This window comes from Microcaecilia unicolor, chromosome 5 (assembly GCF_901765095.1).
Source record: "Microcaecilia unicolor chromosome 5, aMicUni1.1, whole genome shotgun sequence".
Classification (NCBI taxonomy): Eukaryota; Metazoa; Chordata; class Amphibia; order Gymnophiona; family Siphonopidae; genus Microcaecilia; species Microcaecilia unicolor.
Window position 1 is genome coordinate 2,864,399 of NC_044035.1, and position 26,200 is coordinate 2,890,598.

The following is a 26,200-nucleotide window of genomic DNA, read 5'->3' on the forward strand; positions in this document are numbered from 1 at the left end:
ACTGAGGAGCACACTCAAGCTATGGGCGTGAAGACGGTCGTGCATGTGCGGTTCGTGCATGTCCACGCGGGGGCTAGCAAACTTTGTTGCTAGGAAGATCTTCTGATCTGGGGCTGCCGTCGGACATCACCCAATCGTGAGAACAAGCAGCCTGCTTGTCCTCGGAGAAAGATCTTTGTCCCATTTATTGAAGGCTCTTGGCACTTTTTTGTGCTTTTCAATATTGAACTCAACAATATTCAGCTGTGATGGTCAGTGTTTGATTTAAATACTGGTTTTTATACCAGTATATTCAACACTGGTATCTGGATACCAACTGGCACTGAAGGTCCAGGTCTAACGTGGCCACAAAAGCCTATTTAGGAACTGGAAGTACCTCTTCTAAGATGCACAGTTATCCAAGTTGCCTTCAAAAGACAAGTTCTTTTCCAAACAAGAAATACTTTTCCAGAAGAGAGACAGGAGCTGAGATCTCAAAAATGTCTCAAATTTTACAAATTCTATGAAGATATCTATAGACAGTAACTAAGCTGTTATATAGTAAGTGACAGAAGAAGGCACCTGAGCAGATGACACCGGCATCTTCATTATGATTACAGTTGTGGCTCTTCCACCCATTGCTGGGGCATAGTGACAGATACCGTTCACTTCCTGTACATCTCACTTCATCCAGAAGAATATATCCTGTGCCTTGGCCAAAACGGGCATTGCCGGGAGCGGAAATAGCAACTCCACAGCCCAGTTGTTTGCACACAACATTTGCGTCATTTCTACTCCAACTGTCATCGCAAACTGTTCCCCAGTTTCTGTCATAGAAAACTTCAACACGTCCTGCACATCTGTCTGAGCCGTTCACCAATCGTATCTCATTCACAGATCCTAAAAGTAAATAATTGGGTTGAATATTTACAAACAGGAAAGTAGAAACATTTGTCTTATTGTGTAGTTTGTGTAATGTCTAAGTTTTCTAAATGAGCTTCTTTGGTGGATCCTCACTTGGGTTGATTATTAAAGGATATTCCTGAGTGCTGGTATGGATTGCAGAATGGGTAAATCTTTCCTTACAGGAACAATGTTACCTGGAAAATTTAGGTCAAATTATTCTGGCTCTATTGCTTAATTATCATCCAGTGGTACATATTCCAGTATCGGCTAAGGCATTTAACACACTGGTAGCAACTTCACAAACATTTATCTGACTATGAAATATTTAGTGCAATTGAGTTATTGCAGAATTTTTGAATAATAGATTGTTAAATGTGAGTTGGCAGTGTCCAATTTCATCATCTTGGATCATGAACTGGGGAATTCCACAAGGGTCCTCACTTTCTCCAATTCTTTTCCATTTTATTCCTAAATCTACTAGATTGTGTGCTAAACTCCTTGGAAATTATATATGATGACATTTTGCTGATCTTCCTGTGGAAAAATTTATGTGGACGGGCATTTTAGATAGAACGTCTAAATCAGAATTTGGACGTTTTACAAAAACGTCCAAATTCTGAATAGGAAGGTCATTTTTGAAAATGCTGTTTGGAAAAACATTTTGTGATTTAGATGTTTTATTTTTTGGTCCATTTTCAAACAAAAAACATCCAAATGCAAAACATACAAAATACACAAGAAAATCCCCAATAGATTGAAACCATTTACATGTTCTAAGTGTGGTAAAAGCTTTGGTTGTAATGTAAATGTCAAAGTGCATCAGAAAGTCTACACGGAAGAGAAACCATTTGCATGTACAGTGTCTGGTAAAAGCTCTGGTCTGAAGGTAAACCTCACAGTGCACCAGAGAATACACACAGGAGTGAAACCATTTACATGACCTGAATGTGGTAAAAGCTTTGGTTGGAAAGAAAGCCTCACATGGCATCAGAGAATCCACACAGGGAAGAAACGATTTACATGCACTGAGGAGATAAAAGCTTCAGTTGCATTGGGACAGGTAATTAGGGAATGTACACTCTTGCTATGAAGTATGGAAAAATAGCACTCGGGTATTTAGATATATGTAATGAGACCTCCTTTTCATCTATAGATCTGAATTCAAAGCCCAAATCTAATGATAAACAATAGACACAAGGCTCAGATGTTATAAAAAATAGACAGCTTGACATCAGGTAGAATAGTGGAAAGTGACATCCCAGGAAAGCAATAGGGCATCCTTGTGGGCACTACAGTGGACAAAATGCTCCCAGGTACACATCTCACAATTGCTCCCTTACCATGTCTGTTGAGCCCTCCAAAACCCACTACCCCCAACTGTACACCACTACCATAGCCCTTACAGGTGAAAGGGGCACCAATATGTGGGTACAGTGGGTTTCTGGTGGGTTTTAGAGGGCTCACAGTTTCTTCCACAAGTGTAACAGGTAGGGGGAGGTAGAAGCCTGGGTCCACCTGTCTGCAGTGCACTGCACCACTACTAGACTACTCCAGGGCCCTGCATGCTATTCTAATGGACCTGAATATAACATCTGAGGCTGGCAAGTAATATTTTAATCACATTTTTTGGAGTGGGAGCGGGATAGTGACCACTGGGGGAGTAAGGCGAGGTGATCCTCGATTCCCTCCCGTGGTCATCTGGTCATTTGGGGCACCTCTTGTGTGGGTGGAGTAGAGGAGTAGCCTAGTGGTTAGTGCAGCAGACCTCGATCCTGAGGAAGTGGGTTCAATTCCCACTGCAGCTATTTGTAATAAAAACAGGTCTAGCTCAAAATTTTTGTTTTGTTCCATTATGGCTGAAAGACATCTATCTAAGTCTTAGGAACGCCCAAGTCCCGCCTTGAACACGCCCCTGGCATGCCCCCTTGAGATTTAGACATCCTTCTGATGGAGTTCAGAGAAAACATCTAAAAAGAGGTTTAGAAAATACTGATTTGGATGTTTCTGTGAGATAAACGTCCAAATGCAGACTTATGTCACTTTTTAGAAGTTTTTCTCTTTTGAAAATGAGCCTGATAATAACATAGTAAATGATGGCAGATAAAGACCTGACCAGTCCATCCAGTCTGTCAAACAGTCACACTCATTATCAATTCATGATTAAATCAACAATGAATGTGATATTATATACATTATCATGAGTCTTTCTTTGGCATTTCTGGGACACAGACCATAGAAGTCCACCCGGCTCTGTCTTTATGTTCTACCTACTGAAGTTGCCATCAAAGCTCACTCCAGCAGATCCACTCCTGACCTCCGCAGGGTCAAGCTCACAATGAAATTCTGGCTCTGGCATTAAGCAGTGCAAAAGGAGCTTTTCTACCACAGTCATGAGAATTATGATCATTAGAATTTAGAATAAAATGTCTTATTGTTATTATAGACTAGTAAAAAAGGCCCATTTCCGAAACAAATGAAATGGGTGCTAGCCAGGTTTTCCTCGTAGTGTGTATGTTTGTTTGAGTGAGTGTGTGTGTGAGAGTGGCTTTGTGAGAGAGAGAGAGAGAGAGTGACTGTGCGATTGTGTGTCAGAGAGAGATTGTGTCTGTGTGGTTGTGTATCTGTGAGTGAGTGAGTGTGTGTGTTTCAGAATGACTGTGTGCGAGTGCATATGTGAGACACAGTGAGTGTGAGAGAGTGAGTGTGTTTCCCCCCTCCTACTCCTCTCTTCCCCTTTGCCCCCCCTCTCCCCCCCCCCCCCCTCTTATGATAGCTAAAGTAGCATCCCTTCCCTTACAGGCAAGAGCAGGGCAAACACTCAAGGGCGAACTTTGATCTACACCACCACAGATTTAGAATGTTGGGACTTATGGAGGCTTCATTAGAATGTTGGAGGTGCGTTTTATATATAGAGATGTGCAATATAAAGTTTATTCTTGCACATGGATCCAGTGGCGTAGCAAGGGCGGGGCGGTGGGGGCGGTCCGCCCCGGGTGTCATCGGGTGGGGGGTGCTCCGCTCCCGCTGCTCCGCCTTTAACATTTTTTTTTCGAAGCGCCGGAGAGTGGCAGGCAGCGCGCCTCGCGTCTGCCCTGCTAGTAAAGAAGATCTCGCTGACGTCGTCGTCCTTCCCACACTGAGTCCCGCCCACCCTCGCGGTAATAGGAAGTTGCCTCAGAGGGGGGCAGGACTCAATGTGGGAAGGGCGATGACGTCAGCGAGATCTTCTTTACTAGCAGGGCAGACGTGAGGCGCGCTGCCTGCCACTCTCCTGCGCTTCGAAAAAAAATGTTAAAGGCAGGACAGGGTAGGAGCAGCAGGAGAACGGATCTCGGGGGGGACTCAGAGGGGAGAAGAGGATTGGGGAGGGGTGGGGGTGCTCAGAGGGGTGCTTAAAGGGGATTAGGGAGGATGGGAGAGCATCAAGGAGGGGAGAAGGGGATTGGGGAGGGGTGGGGGAGCTCAGAGAAGGGGATTGGGGAAGGGTGGGGGAGCTCAGAGGGGTGCTTAAAGGGGGTTAGGGAGGGTGGGGGAGCTTAGAGAGGGGAGAAAGGGATTGGGGAAGGGTGGGGGAGCTCAGAGGGGTGCTTAAAGGGGATTGGGGAGGGTGGGGAGCTCAGAGAGGGGAGAAGGGGATTGGGGAGGGGTAGGGGAGCTCAGAGGGGTGCTTAAAGGGGATTAGGGAGGGTGGGGAGCTCAGAGAGGGGAGAAGGGGATTGGGGAGGGGTAGGGGAGCTCAGAGGGGTGCTTAAAGGGGATTAGGGAGGGTGGGGGAGCTCAGATGGGTGCTCAGAGAGGGGAGAAGGGGACTGGGGAGGGTGGGGGTGCTCAGAGGGGGGAGGGGAGTGCTCAGATGGGAGAAGGGGTCTGAAGCTGGAACTGGGGTCTGACATGGGGGCAGGAGGGAAAATGGGTCCATGCCTGGGGCAGGTGGGAGAATGGGTCTGGGGCTGAAAGGGGGGATGCAAGGCATGTGGTGGATGAAGGGGACTGGAACTGGGGGCTGAAAAGAGGGGGCAGAGAGAGAGGGGACAGATCCTGGATGGAAGGGGGACACGTGAGGGAGGCAGACCCTGGACGGATGGGAGAGGGAGGGCAGACGGATTGAAGGAGCAGAGAGAAAGGGCAGATGGTGGGTGGAAGGGGAGAGAGAAAGAGGGCAGACTGGGGCAAATGGTGGATGGAAGGGGCAGAGATAGAGGGCAGATGTTGATGGAAGGGGGAGAGAGAGATGGCAGACTGGGGCAGATGGTGCATGGAAGGGGCAGAAGTGGATGGAAGGGAGAGAGGGCAGACAGTGGATGGAAGGGGCAGAGAGAGAGGGCAGACACTGGATGGCAGAGAGAGAACGAAGACAGATGCTGGATAGAAGGAAGACAGTGAAAAGATGAGGAAAGCAGAAACCAGAGACAACGAACTGTAAATATATATTTTTATTTTTTTGCTTTAGGATAAAGTAGTATTGTAGCTGTGTTAATAAATGTTTATAATAGAACATGTAAATAAGGTAATCTTTTTATTGGACTAATTTTAATACATTTTACTTTCGGAGAACAAAACCCCCTTCCTCAGGTCAGGATAGGACACTGTAACAGTACTATACTGAATTGACCTGAGGAAGGAGGTTTTCGCCTCTGAAAGCTAAATGTATTAGTCCAATAAAATGATATTATTTGTTTTATTTCTATTTGTTAATTTGTAAAGTGGTGATTGGTATTTGTTAGTTTTTTCAAATTTACATCTGCTGTCTTTATATTTTGCACAGTACTAGGGGACATTTTCTGTTTCTGTGGTGTTGCATTGTATGCAGAGTCTGGCATTGGGGGTTCAGTTTAATTTTTGTCTAAATAGAAAGTTTATGATTACTTATTCTATAGTGGATTAGGGTGTATCTATTTGTGAAAAAGACATGGCTTTCGGTTGGCATTGACTGTGCAGGATCGACGATCTGTACTAATCTGTCTGTTTTCATTTTACAATAGGTGAATTGATGTTCTAGTGCTCACTGTAGTGTTTAAGATGCTTTCCTTTTCCTTGTGTGACTCGTACAAATTACTGCTTATGGTATGGTAGAATTGCTCTATAGGTCCTGAGTGTTTTGTATTCTCGGTATGCCTAGTACTGGATTTCGGGGGGGGGGGGGGGGGGTGTTAAAAAATGACCGGCCCCGGGTGTCAACTACCCTAGCTACGCCACTGCATGGATCCCTGTGGAATACTAACTCCCGCCCCCCCTGTTTACTAAGCTGTGAATGGGCTGTATCGGCATCAGCGCATGGCAGCCACTAGGATGGCTTAGTAAACAGGGGGGTAAGTCAATAAATCAAATCATATCTCAATCTAATTTCAATTGAACACTTTAGAATTATGTATGCAGCGACCTCTGGGGAACTAATTCTAGCTTACTATGATGCTACTTCATTTGTGTTATGAAGGTAACAAGACAGACGTAAAAGGAGCAGAATTATTCCCACCCCGGCACCTCCTTCTGTTTTATACTTTTACGAAACTATCAGGGAAGGATCTGCTTAAATCACTCTGGTTGGCTCCAGTGCTAAAATTCAGAGGTACTAACCAGATGGTACTTTGACAGTCAGCGCCATTATTTAGTGGCAGTATCTGGTTAGTCACAAGTATCACACGAGCAAAAAAACCTCTTCACTATTGAAAATCAAAGAATACTATATTTATGCCATGCAGTATCACTCCAAATGATAAACACTGATTACCAAATTCAAGAACAATGGAGAAGAAAAACCTCACGAATTCAAGCCATAGCTCATATAGACTGCAAACACAGCTTCAGCAGCATACAATCATCATTACAGAAAATCAGAGTGAGAAACCGCATTAGCAGCAACAGGAAAACAAACAAAAGGACAAGCTGTATAATAATATATTCATATTCACTGTATATTCATTACTTCTCTTCAAATATCGCCAGAAATCAAAGACAGCTCAGCTTGTCCAACAACACCACACAGGGAATCCCGGTTTCACTTGTAGCTGTTTCAGGGGAACACAATCCTCTATGCTGACCACAGCTCAATCTCAAAATCTCAGTGTTTATCATTCAGCGTGATACTGCATGGTATGAATAGAGTATTCTTTGATTATCTAGTTAGTGCCATGGCAGTCCAGAGATGAGTGGATTTGCTGTTATTCCTATCTTGCCTGGATGATTCTCTGGGTACCAGCACTGACTATCAGTCCTATCAACTCCTGGTGGTTGTGAAAGATCTGGATACCCTGTGCCTGTGCACAGATAGAGGGTGGTACTGAATATCCAGACCTAATTTAGTCTGTGGCAGTCAGCGCTATTAAAAATGCAAACCAGCATGGCTGAATAACTGCTCAAATTAACTGTAGGACAATTTGGGTGGGCACCATGAGGAGACCCTAGGAAACTAAATTCTGTTCACCCAAAGGGCTCGAAAATTCTGTGAATCTCTGGCACATCCACCCATTGTTCAAATGAGTAAATTCTTAAGGTATAATTTCACCAAAATCCTTCATCTAACACATTACCAGAACCCTTAGCTTTGGCAATTAAAATTCAATGTGAAGAAATGCAAAGTGATGCACTTAGGGAGTAGAAATCCACGGGAGAAGTATGTGTTAGGCGGGGAGAGTCTGATAGTTACGGACAGGGAGAGGGATCTTAGGGTGATAGTATCTGAGGATCTGAAGGCAACAAAACAGTGTGACAAGGCGGTGGCCGTAGCCAGAAGGTTGCTAGGCTGTATAGAGAGAGGTGTGACCAGCAGAAGGAAAGAGGTGTTGATGCCCCTGTATAAGTCGTTGGTGAGGCCCCACCTGGAGTATTATGTTCAGTTCTGGAGGCCGTACCTTGATAAGAATGTAAAAAAAATGGAAGCGGTGCAAAGAAAAGCTACAAGAATGGTATGGGATTTGCATTACAAGACGTATGAGGAGAGACTTGCGGACCTGAACATGTATACCCTGGAGGAAAAGAGAAACAGGGGTGATATGATACAGACGTTCAAATATTTGAAAGATATTAATCCGCAAACAAACCTTTTCCGGAGGTGAGAGGGCGGTAGAACGAGAGGACATGATATGAGAGTGAAGGGGGGCAGACTCAAGAAAAATGTCAGGAAGTATTTTTTCATGGAGAGAGTGGTAGATACTTGGAATGCTCTCCCGCGGGAGGTGGTGGAAATGAAAACGGTAACGGAATTCAAACATGCGTGGGATAAACATAAAGGAATCCTGTGCAGAAGGAATGGATCCTCAGAAGCTTAGCCGAGATTGGGAGGCGGGGCTGGTGTTTGGGTGGTGGGGCTAGTTCTGGGCAAGACTTCTATGGTCTGTGTCCTGAAAATGGCAGATACAAATCAATGTAAGGTATACACAAGAAGTAGCACATATGAGTTTATCTTGTTGGGCAGACTAGATGGACCGTGCAGGTCTTTTTCTGCCGTCATCTACTATGTTACTATGTTATGTTACCTCCTTCTTGAACTAGTGCAGCCTCCTTTTCACTAGTCTCCAACAGAACCATATTTCATACAGCTCTGTAATGTTGCTCTGAAGGTAAGAGGGCTGTGGGTAAATTAACTTTACAGAACAGCTAGTTAAGGTAATATCATTGTAATTCTTAATTTTTTTATTGGCAGAAATTGTACATATGAGGTTGGGAGAGATACAGCTTTTTCTGTGGGGGGTTTTAGGACGTTCCTGGTTCCACCCTACTGCGTGCGTGAACTTGTAGCTCTAATTTCTCAAACTTTTGCAGGAGTACGAGTCCATGCATGACATGTAGAGGGATAACACCAGACGGTGATGATTCTGTCCAGGAACCAGTTGATATCACCAACGATAAGAAAGCTCATGATACCATCATTCTCCTAGGAAGAGAAGAGAAGATGGGATTCCTCTTCTGGAAAACCACTAAGTGACTCACTAACCCTAAAAAGGAAGATAATTTCTAAGTTAAATAAAACTCAGATCCTTCACTTACCCGAGTTCAGAGAAGACGCTGTTAGGATGAAAAGATGACAAAGTGTTAGTGTCTAGTGAGATAACTCAGGAAAAGCACAAACACATCACAAGATATACAATTTCCTTCTCCATTGGAAAATATTACATTTAGCACTCATTTTCACTTTCCTGCTAACTCTATAAAATTGGGTGTCAAACTTTACGCTTTATTCAAAAAGGTCAGTTGACCATCCAACTTATTTATAATAATTAGCTGTTAATTGAAGTTAGCAGCCATTTATTGGCTTCAATTGGTATTAATTAACACCAGATGGCAGTTGCGCTATTCTAGAAGCTGTGTATGCAATTTATGTTGCACACAACTTCTAACGGGTGTGGCAATGGGAAGGGCATGGGTAGGTCAGGTGTGCCTATGCGTTACACACGCTGGTTATAGAATACTAGAGGTTAAGCACCTAAGAACATCACGTAGACATAATCCAGTACCATGGTTCAACAACGAAATGAAAAAACTAAAAACACAAACCAGGAAGCTTGAACAAGCATGGATAAAAATAAAAGACGATCACACACTTAACGCTTGGAAGCAAACACAAAGAAATCACAAATACGCATTAAGACAAACTAAAAGGTCATACTATAAAACCAAAATAGGGGCATTTAGGTAGAATTGGAGAAGATCGATCACTTTGGAGGGAAAGACTGGGTGAGACAGTGAATGGCAATTGGGTGTGGTGGAAGCGCAATCGATGTGAGTCAGAAAGCGGATTGACGATCCCCGGGGGGAGGCTGGGCGCCCCGGGGTCGGAACACAAGGTATTGCATTCTGCTAGCATTTGGATTATAAAAAATGATTAGACCCAAGAATAGAGGTGTTCGACTCTTGTCCTGGAATGTCTGTGGTGTCACTTCGCCAGATAAGAGAGCAAAACTTTTGCAGGCTTTGAAGAGGATAGGCGCAGACATAGCATGTCTGCAAGAGACAAGACTCTCTTCAGAAGAACATAAAAAACTGCAGCGTCATTGGGTAGGGGAAGTATATGACTCTCTTGCAAACGGGCTAAATTATTAATTAAGGACACAGAGGGTAGATTTGTGGGACTCCAGGTAAACATGCAAGGACGAGACCTCCTGCTGGTGACTCTATATGCTCCAGTAGGGAGTAAGTCTGCTCTGTTCGTGCACCTTCTAAGTGAGTGCCAGCGATACCCGAAGTTACAAATAGTGCTAGCAGGCGATATGAATACGGTGATAGACCTCACATTAGACCGCACAGGAGAGGAGTCCCGCCAGTTTACCTCCCCAACAGAACTAGAGATGTTTATTGCAGCTGCGGGAGTAGTGGACCCATGGCGGCTTCTATATCCGGAAGAACAAGATTTTACGCATATTTCAAGGGTGCATAAAACTCAATCTAGACAAGATTATATCTTTGTAGCACAAAACATTTTTCCACAAATATTAGCAGCCACGATGGGACCTGAGGGAATCTCGGACCATGTGATGATCTGGGTGGACTTGGAGGCACCCACTTACTTTCAGGGCACGCCTAGCTGGCGGTTCCCAACATACCTATCGTCCTCAGCAGATTTTAGTGCTTACTTACAGTCCAAGTGGAAGGTGTTTGAATCCACAAATAGTCAGCATTTAGATGACCCCATGCTGTTTTGGCCTACCGCGAAAGCGGTAATAAGAGGGGACATAATTTCGTATGTCATCGGGAGAAATCGGAGAATAACAGCTAAGCTGGTGGAATTAGAAAACAAATTAAGGGCTCTAAAAAAGAGATATGCGAGATGTCCCACACAGACAGTATATGACACCTTAATAGCAACTAGAGTGGCTCTCAATAGTTTAATTCATGAGAGAACAACCAAAATGCTTTTTTATCAGAAATATAGACTTTTTAGGTTTGGAGAGCGTGCTGGTGGAAAGATGGCACGTTTGGTTAAGCGAATGAGATCTCACTATATCTCGGTGGCCAGAGAAGAAAAAGGATCTCTCTCCACAGATTTATCTGAGATTGCAGGGATATTTCGGACTTATTTCGCCACTGCATATGCACCGGAGACCCCGCAGAGATCAGAGGTGGAGATGCAGGAATATTTAGAAAAAGCTGGAATGCTGTGTCTGTTGGGAGAGATGGCAGAAGCACTTAATGCACCAGTCTCCATAAAAGAAATTCAATGGGCCATAAAAGCTTTGAAATTTTCTTCAGCTCCTGGCCCAGACGGATATACGGGGGAATTCTTTAAACTTTTACAGAACCAAGTTACAGGGCCACTGTAGACTATTACACAGCAGTAGTGGAAAGAAAAAATTCCCCCAACACACTAACGCAGCTTTGATTAGCCTTATCCCTAACACGGGAAAAGATCTCTCACAACCAGGCTCTTATCGGCCAATCTCTCTGATTAACGTCGACATTAAGATACTGTCTAGAATTCTGTCTGAGAGACTGGCTCTACTGATACCTCAGGTAGTGAGAGGTGATCAGGTCGGGTTTGTGAGGAACCGACAATCTGTCATCAATGTACGGAAACTAATAGTTGCTATGTTGCAGGGTAAGGCCACCCGGAACCCGTACTTAATAGTGAGTCTGGAACCGGAGAGAGCATTCGACAGGGTGGGGTGGCCTTTCCTGTTCACAACCCTGCAATGGGTAGGGATCAATGGGTGGTTTTATGATGCGATCCAAACAATGTATTGTGAGTGACATGCCAGCTTGCTGGTGAATGGGGTAAAAACGGATCCCTTTCCCATTAGCCGTGGTACCAGACAGGGATGTCCTCTCTCATCGCTACTGTTTCTTCTAGTGTTAGAACTGTTATTGTGTGTGATACGAGCGGATGAGGACATAAGGGGTGTGTGTTTGAATGAGCATGTTTTGAAAGTATTAGCATATGTGGATGATCTCCTTGTGCTCTTGAGTGAACCGCAGGGATCGTTACCAAGATTGCTTCAGGTAATAAGAGAATATAGCACTTACTCAGGGTACAAGTTGAATCTTACTAAATCATTAGCTATGCCTCTACAAGAGACGATTCAAACCAGTTGGAAGGGATCGTTTCCATTGACACGGGCTGCAGATCAGCTTGTTTACCTGGGGGTGACTATACCAGTTGATCTTACAAAACTGTATGCTAAAAATGTAATCCCATTACTCACTGAAACAAAAAGAGTGTTGGGTCTTTGGAGTGGATGCACCTTAATGCTGGTGGGACGTATTTCATTATTTAATATGATGCTGGCACCTCGCTGGCTTTATATGTTTCAAATGCTGCCACTAGCGTTGAGGAGGAGAGAAGAACGGGCTTTGCACAGAGCCTTACAAGGATTTCTGTGGAGGGGGAAGCGACCCAGATTGCGTCTTTCTATTTTACAGAAACCAAAAGAACAAGGAGGTATGGGTTTGTTAAATGTTAAATATTTATCGGTAGCCTGTTCCATGAGACACATGAGAGACTGGCTAGTAGAGACCAGTGATTTTTCAGATAGACTTACAGAGGAGGCCTTAGTGCTGACAATTCATCTTGGCTGGCTGTTACACACAATACCTGGCAAACAAGTTAAAGAATTGGTGCACAACCCATTATTGCTGTCAGCTAGAGCAAACTGGAGATGGCTTTGTCGGAGGCACGGATTCTCCGCAGCGAGCACCCCATACTTGCCCATACATCGGAATCCGGATTTCCCAGCTAGCAAAAACTCTATGGTGTTCCGGCGCTGGGAGGCGCAGGGGATAAAATATCTGAGTCAAATTATCACGGAAGAAGGGGTTATAAAACACTTTTCAGATATTAAGCAGTCGTATGGACTATCATCCGCAGATTGGCTTGCGTACTTACAGCTACAACACTATATTCATTCTCTGGGTTGGACCAACTTGACGGAAGATGTGCAGGACGTTTTAAATGATGCACTCACACTGAGCGCTAGTAGTGCTATACCTTTGCGTCTCCATCAGTGGAGGAGTGGCCTAGTGGTTAGGGTGGTGGACTTTGGTCCTGGGGAACTGAGGAACTAAGTTCGATTCCCAGCACAGGCAGCTCCTTGTGACTCTGGGCAAGTCACTTAACCCTCCATTGCCTGCGGCATTGAGCCTGCCATGAGTAGGAAAGCGCGGGGTACAAATGTAACAAAAAAAAATCACAGATACCTTAAAGACACGACAGAGGATCTGAATTTTAAACAATTAACATGTAATTGGACAGAAGATTTACAAAATACTCTGACAGAAGAACAGTTTCGCACGCATCTACTCAACATTCAAAGACAAGAGGTATTTCTGAGACATTGGGAATTGCAATATAAATTTGCTCTAAGGTTCTACATATCACGAGGAGAGCTTTCAGAGCAGTGTTGGGCTCCAATGGTAGTTGTCCTAAATGCTCACAAGAACTAGCCATGCTAGCGCACATATTTTGGCACTGTGTCCATTCAAGCTTTTTGGAAGCAGGTTGTGGATAGCATCTCAGCTCTGGAAGCAGAATATTCAAGTTTCATCTTTAATTCTTTTTGATGAATTCCAACATGGAGATAGGCCCCCATCGGGCTTGAAACAATTTCTACATAAATCGATACTGATGGGGAAAAAAGTGATTTTATTATGCTGGAGAGAGGCTCATGGACCTCTCCTCAGTGTGTGGAGAACAAATATGATAGACTTATTAAAGCTGGAACACCGCGGCTTGCGCAGGGCCTCCTCTGCAGCTGTAAATAAACAGTTTCATAGTACATGGGGTAGATTTCTGGCTACATTCACCCAGTGGCACGTAGGAGACTTCTCCATCTATAAGAGCTCTATCACTGTTTGAACTCAGGGAAGGGGGGATTTAAGGGACGGGCAGGGGGTGGGGAGAGGGATAGGGGAAAAATTGATGTAAAATGCTGCACACGATTTTGATGTTATTGTATTTGTTACGGTTTAATAAAATGCTTAAATATAAAACCAAAATAGAGCGGGAAGGGAGGGAGGGGGGATAGGGGGGTAGGGAGGAATTGTCTCACATTGGCTAATGATGGTTATCATATGGTTTCATTCTGTGTGTTCTAATGATTAACATAAGGTACAGGCTAGGAGTTTGAATAGCCTTAATTCTGTTTGTCAAGTGGTGGGGGGGGGGGCGTTAAGAAATACGAAAATCGATGACAGTAGGAGTGCAGTATCTCGTGTTGTTATTCTGTTTAATGTGATATTGCACCAATGTTATGGTTACGAACTGGATTGTCTTTTAACCTGTCATCAGTAAAACTGTTGAAACATAAAACCAAAATAGGAGCAGATCACGAAGACACAAAGAAACTATACCAACTCGTACATAAACTACTGGACACTACCTCGGTCACCACAACCAACTCAGACATCCCATCGACAGACTAACTTGCCAAATACTTCAATGACAATATTGTAAAACTACATAACAATCTTCCTCAGAACACTACCGATATCGAAAACTTCATCAATGGCCTGGACCCATCCTTAGGAGAATATCCAACGGACCGAACCTGGTCAAAATTCACTCTCCTCACCGCCGAAACAATTGCCCATGCGATTAGCAGAGCCTCTGACACTCACTGCAAATTGGACACCTGCCCCAGCTACCTAATAAAATCCGCCCCCGATCGCTTCACAACAGATCTCACATCCCACCTAAACTTCATGCTCCAACAAGGTCTCTTCCCTAAGGAAAATGGCAACATCCTACTCACCCCCATACCAAAAGATATCAAGAAATAAAGAAACGAACTCACCAATTACCTCCCAGTAGCATCTATCCCACTAGCAGTCAAACTGATGGAAAGTATGGTAATCAAACAACTTACCGATTACATACACAAATTCTCAATACTACATGAATCACAATTAGGATTTCGCCCCCGCCACAGCACCAAAACAGTGCTAACCACCCTCCTGGCCAAATTCAAACAGGAAATAGCAACAGGTAAAAGCATACTTCTCCTCCAATTCGACATGTCTAGTGCAATCGACATGGTAAATCATAATAAACTACTAAGACTCCTAGACTACTTCGGGATTGGTGGAAATATACTCAGTTGGATCAAGGGTTTCCTAACCACCAGAACATACCAAGTGAAATCAAACTCAAATATATCATCACCGTGGAAAGCAGACTGCAGAGTACCTCAAGGATCACCACTATCACCTATCCTTTTCAACCAAATGATGACCCCATTAGCCAAGTCCTTATCCACCCAAGGCCTCAACCCATTCATCTATGCAGACAGCTTTACAATATACATCCCTTTCAAACATGATCTGACAGAAATCACCGATGAAATCAACCTCGGCTTGTACACCATGAACTCATGGGCAAATGCATTCCAACTAAAGCTCAATACAGAAAAAAACACACTGTCTCATCCTCTCATCCCAATACAATACAAACATACCCACAAAATGAAGACACCCCAGATTACACCCTCCCTATCTCAGATAGCCTGAAAATCCTCGGTGTTACAATCGACCGTAACCTTACACTTGAGAGCCAAGTTAACTCTACAATCAAGAAAATGTTCTACTCAATGTGGAAACTCAAACGCGTGAAACCATTCTTCCCGAGGGCAACATTCCGCAACCTGATACAATCAATGGTACTAAGCCATGCTGACTACTACAATGGAATTTATGCGGGATGCAAAGAGCAACTCATAAAGAAACTACAGACCGCTCAAAACACAGCAGCCAGGCTTATATTTGGAAAATCGCGATTCGAAAGTGCCAAACCCCTTCGAGAAAAACTGCATTGGCTCCCAATCAAAGAACGTATTGCTTTCAAAATCTGCACCCTGGTCCTCAAAATTATCTTTGACGAAACCCCGGGATATATGACTGACCTCATAGATCTCCCAACCAGAAACACGATCGGATCATCACGAAAATACTTAAATCTTCACTACCCTAGCTGCAAAGGACTCAAGTACAAATCAATTTATGCATCCAACTTCTCCTATATAAGCACACAACTGTGGAATGCACTACCAAAATCACTAAAGACCAACCTGTTCAAAAAGGCATACCCTACTGACCCAACTTAAGTGCCTGAACCCTGCAACACAACAAAACCAAAGCTCGTAATGAACACTAAATAACTCTTCTTCTCTATGATTCCCTAATGTGTCTATAACACATGAATCTCATTCGACCATAACATCACTTTGTATTTGTTTCATCACCGGAGGTGGCTAACGCCTCACGGTACTATGTAAGCCACATTGAGCCTGCAAATAGGTGGGAAAATGTGGGGTACTGTTATGTTTGTGATTTAGAAGTTTTACTCCTGAGGAAGGCATGTGCCGAAACACCATTTTAACTGTTCCTTTAATAAAGTCCTTGAATGGTACATGGCAGTACTCTTTGCTTTTTTATACTATACAAATGCTACAGGGACATATTTTGGCAGTAACTAAGCTCTTTTGTCGTAAGAAACAGAAAGAGAAACCTGAGCAGATGACACCAGCATCTTCATTATGATTACAGTCGTGGTTGTTCCACCCACTGCTGTTGCACTGTGACAAGTACTGTTCTCTTCCTGTACATCTCACATTATCCAGGACAATATCTCCTGTGCCTTGGCCAAAATGGGCATTGCCGGGAGCAAATGTAGCGACTCCACAGCCCAACTGTCTGCACACAACATCTGCATCAGCTGTATCCCAACTATCATCACAAACTGTTCCCCAGGTTCCAGCATAGTTCACTTCAAGACGTCCTGAGCATGTGTCTGAGCCGTTCACCAATCGGACATCAGGCATATATCCTATAAGCAAAGGAGCGAATTGAATATTTACAAATAAGAAAGGTTGGGACATTTTTCATATTATACTTGTGCATTGTCTACATTATTCCATTGGCCAAGGAAGAGGAGAGTGTGTGGGGCCAGATAGCCAAATACCTCTACTGTATTAATATTGCATTATTATATACTGTACATTGCAATGGTTCTAGAACAAGAGGCCATGAAACTCGACTTAGGAAGGGTAGACATAAAATTAACATCAGAATTATTATTTTATTTTATTTTTTACTGGAAAGTTTGTACATGCATTGCACAGTAGGAGAATTTCAATACAAACACAGTCAAGAGAGTTCAAGAAAGAAAAGGATTAAGCAAGTGGTTCTTCAGTGGAGAGAAAGTGAAGGTAAAGCCAGGGTTCTGATAGACTCCAAGGTTCTGCATTTAAAAAGGAGAACAGGCAGATTTGATGGGCCAGGTGCTATTTCTTTGCCATCATATGCCTTGTTTCTATTTCCCTGGCATATGAAGTGAAATTCTGCACTATGATATGATTATTGGGTCAATGCATTTAAAATAATATACCTGTTAAAGGGGCAGCTGATTTTCTTCAAGCCTTCTCTGCTTTACTATTTTGTAGAAGCCACAACTCATGTCAGCTTTAAAGGAGCATTGTACTGTTTGAACCAAAAAATATGGAATGACAACATAAGAATATAAAAGTTGCCATACTGGATCAGACCAAAGGTCCATCTAGCCCAGTATCCTGTTTCTAACAGTGGCCAGTCCAGGTCACAAGTGCCTGGCAGAGTCCCAAAAAGAAACAAGATTCCAAGCTACCTACTACCCTAACTTCATATTTTATGCTGGGCATTTCAGATAACAATACAGAGTTTCCTCTGTTGTGATGAAATTTAGTATAAGGTTCATCCACTACTAAGGCCTGAAGCTCACTGACCCTACGAGCCACCAAGAAAATGACCTTCCAGGTCAAGTACTTCAGATGGCAGGAATTCAGTGGCTCAAAAGGAGCTTTCAGCAGCTGGGTGAGAACAATGTTGAGACCCCATGACACTGGCAGAGGTTTGACCGGGGGCTTTGAGAAAACCAAACCTCTCATGAAGAGAACAACTAAAGGCTGTCCAGAGACAGGCTTACCCTCTACATGGTGATGATAGGCACTAATCACACTAAGGTGAACTGTTACGGAGTTGGTCTTGAGACCAGACTCTGACAAGTGTAGAAGGTATTCAAGCAGGGTTTGTGTAGGACAAGAGAGAGGATCTAGGGCTTTACTGTCACACCAGATGGCAAACCTCCTCCATTTAAAAGAGTAACACCTCTTAGTGGAATATTTTCTGGAAGCAAGCAAGACTCAGGAGACACCCTCTGAAAGACCCAAGGAGGTGAATTCTAAGCTCTCAACATCCAGGCCGTGTGAGCCAGAGACTGGAGGTTGGGATGTAGAAGTGACCCCTTGTTCTGAGTGATAAGGGTTGGAAAACACTTCAATCTCTGTGTTTCTCCAGAAGAAGAGGGAACCAAATCTGATGAGGCCAGAAGGGTGCAATGAGGATCATGGTTCCACGGTCTTCCTTCAGTTTCAGCAAAGTCTTCCCTACTAGAGGTATGGGAGGATACAAATACAGAAGGCCTGTTTCCCAATGTAGGAGAAAGGCATCTGACGCTAGTCTATCATAGACCTGAAGCCTGGAACAGAACTGAGGGACCTTGTGACTGATTTGAGAGGCAAAAAGATCCACCGAGGGGGTGCCCCATGCTCGGAAGATCTTGTGGATGATGCCCATATTCAGTGACCACTCGTGAGGTTGCATTACCCTGCTCAGCCTGTCGGCCAGACTGTTGTTTATGTCTGCCAGATAAGTGGCTTGGAGAAATATGCCATGACGGCATGCCCAAAGCCACATCTGGAAGACTTCCTGACACATAGGGCGAGATCCGGTGCCCCCCTGCTTGTTGGTGTAGTACATCGCAACCTGATTGTCTGTTTGAATTAAGATAATTTGGTTGGACAGAAGTTTTGAGAGAAGAGGACATTTCTCTGGTAAGTGAACACTATTTTGCTTTGTGCTTTGGGAACTTAAAGATTGGGGTTTAAAGGAGGAATTGTAGGTTAGTGATAGGCAAAATAAAAATATAAAAAAGCAAATGTTATCAACTAATCTACATAGTCTTTTCCCCTTAGTTTTAAAATTTGAACATTGTACCACAGCATTAACAGATAGACTCTAGCAGGCACTGCAGGATCTAGTTTAGTGTCCGTTCTCTTGAGGCTAGAGTAGCAGACATGGTGGAGCTGAGGGAGACAGAGAGGTACATAGAGGAGACCTACAAGGATGATGTAGAGAAGTACCACTTCCAGTCTGGTAGCCTTTGTACTACCTTGGAGGAGGAAGGTCTCCTAGAAGGAGAGCATCACCCTGGTGAAGTAGGAAGTACTCCTGTAGCCAGGACCAGCCCATGAGGGGATGTACTATCCTCTCGCACTGAGGATATGTCTCCAAGTGCTGCCCGGGAGGGAAAGGTTAGGACAGCTGTCGTAGTTGGTGATTCGATCATTAGGCATATAGATAGCTGGGTGGCTGGTGGACGTGAGGATCGCCTGGTGACTTGCTTGCCTGGTGTGAAGGTGGCGGACCTCACGCGTCACCTAGATAGGATTTTAGATAGTGCTGGGGAGGAGTTAGCTGTCTTGGTACATGTGGGTACCAATGACATAGGAAAATGTGGGAGAGAGGTTCTGGAAGCCAAATTTAGGCTCTTAGGTAGTGGAGTGTGGTAGCCGTGTTAGTCCACTCTTAAGGTTATCAATAGAAATCAAACAAAATAAAACATGGAAAAGAAAATAAGATGATACCTTTTTTATTGGACATAACTTAATACATTTCTTGATTAGCTTTCGAAGGTTGCCCTTCTTCCTCAGATCGGAAATAAGCAAATGTGCTAGCTGACAGTGTATATAAGTGAAAACATTCAAGTATTACTATGACAGTCTGACAGGGTGGGAGGATGGGGGTGGGTCGGAGGTATGCATGGGGACATCAAAACATATCATTGATATTCTAACAGGAGGGTGTGGATAGGTGAGGGGTGGGGTGATCAACAGAGACATACAGCTTTATGGTTTATAATGGGCTAGGAACCCCAGATCCTTGTTAAGTCCTTTCTGTTGGGTGTTAAAATATTCAATCATTCTGACTTCAAAGGTCTTACGTTCTTATATGGTTTTAAAGTTACCTTTCAGTATTCTCACTGTGAAATCACTGGTACAGTGTCCTGGTTCTGTGAAGTGCTGTCCCACCAGGGTGGGGGCCCTACTGGCTGTATTGTTCATGTGATGTCTATGTAAATTGAATCTTGTCTTAAGCATCTGGCCTGTTTCTCCAATATAGCATCCTTCGTTACATTTTTTACACTGAATGATATATACCACATTGGAAGATGAGCAAGTGAAAGATCCCTTTATGTTGAATATCTTTCCTTTGTGGATGACTTTGGGGTCCTGTGAAATATTTTGGCATAGTTTGCAACGGGATAAATTACAGGGAAGTGTGCCCTTCTGTTCCTTTTCAGTCTGTGATGGAAGTTTACTTCTGATTAGCTTGTGTTTTAAGTTGGGTGGCTGTCGAAAGGCCAGTACTGATGGGGATGGGAATATCTCTTTCAGTAATTCATCCTCCTGGAGTATAGGTTGTAGATCTCTTATGATTTTCCTCAGTTTTTCCAGCTCTGGATTGTATGTCACTACAAGGGGGATTCTGTCTGTGGATTTTTTCTCCTTGTACTGTAGCAGATTCTCCCTGGGTGTTTTGAGGGAGGAGGCAATATTCTTGGAGATTATTTTGGGGTTGTAACCTTTCTCTTTGAAGGATGCAGTCAGGCTTTTAAGGTGTCTGTCTCTGTCCCCTGGGTCAGAGCAGATACGGTGGTATCTTGTGACTTGGCTGTAAATGATGGATCTTTTTGTATGTGAAGGATGGAAGCTGGAGTTGTGGAGGTAGCTGCATCTGTCTGTGGGTTTCTTGTATATAGATGTTTGTATACAGCCATCATTGATTGAGACCGTGGTGTCCAAAAAATTGACTTTTTCTGGGGAGTAGTCAATTTTGAATCTGATTGTAGGATGGTATGTACAAATTGTTTCAGAGTTTCTTCACCCTCCGTCCAAATCATAAAAATGTCATCGATGTACCGGTAGTATTTTAGAGGTTTGGTCTGGTGTGTATTCAGAAATGTCTCTTCCAGCTCAGCCATAAAAAGGTTGGCATATTGGGGTGCTGTCCTGGTGCCCATCGCAGTGCCCATTATTTGCAGATAGATATCATTGTTAAAGCGGAAGTAGTTGTGAGTTAAAATGAATTTGATTAATTTTGTAATAGTTTCTGGTGAGTATTGATGGTCCAGTGTGGATTTTTTTAGGAGTCTTCCACATGCGGATGGCATAGCTGCATGTGGAAGACTCCTAAAAAAATCCACACTGGACCATCAATACTCACCAGAAACTATTACAAAATTAATCAAATTCATTTTGACTCACAACTACTTCCACTTTAACAATGATATCTATCTGCAAATAATGGGCACTGCGATGGGCACCAGGACAGCACCCCAATATGCCAACCTTTTTATGGCTGAGCTGGAAGAGACATTTCTGAATACACACCAGACCAAACCTCTAAAATACTACCGGTACATCGATGACATTTTTATGATTTGGACGGAGGGTGAAGAAACTCTGAAACAATTTTATTCTGCCTTCAATACATACCATCCTACAATCAGATTCAAAATTGACTACTCCCCAGAAAAAGTCAATTTTTTGGACACCACGGTCTCAATCAGTGATGGCTGTATACAAACATCTATATACAAGAAACCCACAGACAGATGCAGCTACCTCCACAACTCCAGCTTCCATCCTTCACATACAAAAAGATCCATCATTTACAGCCAAGCCACAAGATACCACCGTATCTGCTCTGACCCAGGGGACAGAGACAGACACCTTAAAAGCCTGACTGCATCCTTCAAACAGAAAGGCTACAACCCCAAAATAATCTCCAAGAATATTGCCTCCTCCCTCAAAACACCCAGGGAGAATCTGCTACAGTACAAGGAGAAAACATCCACAGACAGAATCCCCCTTGTAGTGACATACAATCCAGAGCTGGAAAAACTGAGGAAAATCATAAGAGATCTACAACCTATACTCCAGGAGGATGAATTACTGAAAGAGATATTCCCATCCCCACCAGTACTGGCCTTCCGACAGCCACCCAACTTAAAACACAAGCTAATCAGAAGTAAACTTCCATCACAGACTGAAAAGGAACAGAAGGGCACACTTCCCTGTAATTTATCCCGTTGCAAACTATGCCAAAATATTTCACAGGACCCCAAAGTCATCCACAAAGGAAAGATATTCAACATAAAGGGATCTTTCACTTGCTCATCTTCCAATGTGGTATATATCATTCAGTGTAAAAAATGTAACGAAGGATGCTATATTGGAGAAACAGGTCAGATGCTTAAGACAAGATTCAATTTACATAGACATCACATGAACAATACAGCCAGTAGGGCCCCCACCCTGGTGGGACAGCACTTCACAGAACCAGGACACTGTACCAGTGATTTCACAGTGAGAATACTGAAAGGTAACTTTAAAACCATACAAGAACGTAAGACCTTTGAAGTCAGAATGATTGAATATTTTAACACCCAACAGAAAGGACTTAACAAGGATCTGGGGTTCCTAGCCCATTATAAACCATAAAGCTGTATGTCTCTGTTGATCACCCCACCCCTCACCTATCCACACCCATCCTGTTAGAATATCAATGATATGTTTTGATGTCCCCATGCATACCTCCGACCCACCCCCATCCTCCCACCCTGTCAGACTGTCATAGTAATACTTGAATGTTTTCACTTATATACACTGTCAGCTAGCACATTTGCTTATTTCCGATCTGACGAAGAAGGGCAACCTTCGAAAGCTAATCAAGAAATGTATTAAGTTATGTCCAAAAAAAAGGTATCATCTTATTTTCTTTTCCATGTTTATTTTGTTTGATTTCTATTGAGGCTCTTAGGTAGAAAGCACAAATCCATATCCTCTAGGGAAGCATTTTCTGAAATGCTACCCGTTCCATGCGCAGGGCCCAAGAGACAGGCAGAGCTCCAGAGGCTCAATGCATGGATGAGACGATGGTGCAGGGAGGAGGGTTTTAGATTTGTTAGGAACTGGGCAACATTCTGGGGAAGGGGGAGCCTATTCCGAAAGGATGGGCTCCACTTTAACCAGGTTGGGACCAGGCTGCTGGCATTGGCATTTAAAAAGGAGATAGAGCAGCTTTTAAATTAGAAATGGGGGGAACGCCGACAGTCGCTCAAAAGTGCATGGTTCGGGATAAGGTATCTTTCAAAAATATCACCAAAACAGGGAAGATAGGGTATCCTGATAGTGAGGTTGCAAAAGAGACCATAGTAGATCAGGTGTCCTTAAATAAAAATCAGACAAAAGATTGCAAATTAATACTGTCAAGTACTGAGCATAATGTAAATAAGAACAACAAACATAGTTTGAAATGTCTATATGTGAATGCCAGGAGCCTAAGAAATAAGATGGGAGAGTTAGAATATATTGCACTAAATGAAAAATTAGATATAATAGGCATTTCAGAGACCTGGTGGAAGGAGGATAACCAGTGGGACACTGTCATACCGGGGTACAAATTATATCGTACTGATAGTGTGGATCGAATTGGTGGAAGGGTAGCATTGTATATTAATGAGAGCCTTGAATCAAATAGATTGAAAATTCTGCAGGAAACAAAACACTTCTTGGAATCACTATGGATTGAAATTCCATGTGTAAAGGGGAAAAGGATAATGATAGGAGTGTACTACCGTCCGCCTGGCCAGGATGAACAGACGGATGCAGAAATGTTAAAGGAAATTAGGGAAGCAAACAAACTGGGCAACACAATAATAATGGGTGATTTCAATTACCCCGATATTGACTGGGTAAATGTAACATCGGGGCAAGCTAGGGAGGTAACATTCCTTGATGAAATCAAGGACAGCTTTATGAAGCAGCTGGTACAGAAGCCAACGAGAGAAGGAAAAATTCTAGACCTAGTCCTTAGTGGAGCGCATGATCTGGTGCGGGAGGTAATGGTGCTGGGGCCACATGATAACAATGATCATAATATGATCAGATTTGATATTAGCTTTGAAGTAAGTATACATAGGAAATCAAATACGTTAATGTTTAACTTTAAAAAAAGGAGACTATGATAAAATGAGAAGAGCGGTGAAAAGAAAACTTAGAGGAGCGACTGCGAGGGTCAAAAATTTACATCAGGCGTGGATGCTGTTCAAAAATACCATCCTGGAAGCCCAGGCCAAATATATTCCGCGTATTAAAAAAGGAGGACGGAAGACCAAACGACAGCTGGCGTGGTTAAAAAGTGAGGTAAAGGAAGCTATTAGAGCTAAAAGAAAATCCTTCAGAAAATGGAAGAAGGAACCGACTGAAAATAATAAGAAACAGCATAAGGAATGTCAAGTCAAATGCAAAGCGCAGATAAGGAAGGCTAAGAGGGACTTCGAAAAAAAGATTGCGTTGGAGGCAAAAACACAAAGTAAAATTTTTATAGGTATATTAAAAGCAGGAAGCCAGCAAAAGAATCGGTTGGATCGCTAGATGACCGAGGAGTAAAAGGGGCAATCAGGGAAGACAAAGCCGTAGTGGAGAGATGAAATGAATTCTTTGCTTCGGTCTTCACCGAGGAAGATTTGGGAGTGATACTGGTGCCAGAAATGGTATTCGAAGATGAGGAGTCGGAGAAACTTACTGAGTTCTCTGTAAACCTGGAGGATGTAATGGGGCAGTTCTACAAACTGAAGAGTAGCAAATCTCCTGTACCGGATGGTATTCATCCCAGAGTACTGATAGAACTGAAAAATGAGCTTGCAGAGCTATTGTTAGAAATATGTAATTTATCCTTAAAATCGAGCATGGTACCTAAAGACTGGAGGGTGGCCAATGTAACACCAATTTTTTTAAAAAGGTTCCAGAGGAGATCCGGGAAATTATAGACCGGTGAGTCTGACATTAGTGCCGGGCAAAATGGTAGAGACTATTATTAAGAACAAAATTACAGAGCATATTCAAAAGTATGGATTAATGAGACAAAGTCAACATGGGTTTAGTGAGGGGAAATCTTGCTTCACCAATCTACTATATTTCTTTGAAGGGTTGAACAAACATGTTGATAAAGGTGAGCCGGTTGATATTGTGTATCTGGATTTTCGGAAGGCGTTTGACAAAGTACCTCATGAAAGACTCCAGAGGAAATTGGAGAGTCATGGGATAGGAGGTAGTGTTCTATTGTGGATTAAAAAGTGGTTAAAAGATAGAAAACAGAGAGTAGGGTTAAATGGTCAGTATTCTCAATGGAGAAGGGTAGTTAGTGGGGTTCCCCAGGGGTCTGTGCTGGGACCACTGCTTTTTAACATATTTATAAATGACCTAGAGATGGGAGTAACTAGTGAGGTAATTAAATTTGCTGATGACACAAAGTTATTCAAAGTCGTTAAATCGCGGGAGGATTGTGAAAAATTACAAGAGGACCTTACGAGACTGGGAGACTGGGAGACTGGGCGTCTAAATGGCTGATGACGTTTAATGTGAGCAAGTGCAAAGTGATGCATGTGGGAAAGAGGAACCCAAATTATAGCTATGTCATGCAAGGTTCCACGTTAGGAGTCATGGACCAAGAAAGGGATCTAGGTGTCGTTGGTGATGATACGTTGAAACCTTCTGCTCAATGTGCTGCTGCGGCTAAGAAAGCAAATAGAATGTTAGGTATTATTAGGAAAGGAATGGAAAACAAAAATGAGGATGTTATAATGCCTTTCTATCGCTCCATGGTGCAACCGCACCTCGAACATTGTGTTCAATTCTGGTCGCCGTATCTCAAAAAAGATATAGTGGAATTAGAAAAGGTGCAGAGAAGGGCGACGAAAATGATAAAGGGGATGGGACGACTTCCCTATGAGGAAAGACTAAAGCAGCTAGGGCCCTTCAGCTTGGAGAAAAGGCGACTAAGGGGAGATATGATAGAGGTCTATAAAATAATGAGTGGAGTTGAACGGGTAGATGTGAAGCGTCTGTTCACGCTTTCCAAAAATACTAGGACAAGGGGGCATGCGATGAAGCCACAATGTAGTAAATTTAAAATGAATTAGAGAAACTTTTTCTTCACTCACCGTGTAATTAAACTCTGGAATTCATTGCCAGAGAATGTGGTAAAGGCGATTAGCTTAGCAGAGTTTAAAAAAGGCTTCCTAAAGGAAAAGTCCATAGACTGTTATTTAATGGACTTGAGGAAAATCCGTTATTTTTGAGATAAGCAGTATAAAATGTTTTTACTTTTTTGGGATCTTGCCAGGTATTTGTGATCTGGATTGGCCACTGTTGGAAACAGGATGCTGGGCTCAATGGACCTTCTTTGGTCTTTCCCAGTATGGCAATACTTATGTACTTATGTAAGTAAAAAGAGC

General features: G+C 43.2%; 1 protein-coding gene across 1 annotated transcript in view; it reads right to left on the reverse strand.

Moving 5' to 3' along the window:
• DMBT1 (deleted in malignant brain tumors 1) overlaps positions 1-26,200 on the reverse strand; it is a 116,695-nt gene that overhangs the window by 52,854 nt on the left and 37,641 nt on the right. The window contains exons 4-6 of the mRNA XM_030202576.1: positions 16,313-16,630; positions 8,869-8,886; positions 562-879 (exon numbers count right to left, since the gene is read on the reverse strand). Of these exons, the coding sequence (XP_030058436.1) occupies positions 562-879; positions 8,869-8,886; positions 16,313-16,630 (654 nt within the window). The remainder of the gene's footprint in view (positions 1-561; positions 880-8,868; positions 8,887-16,312; positions 16,631-26,200) is intronic.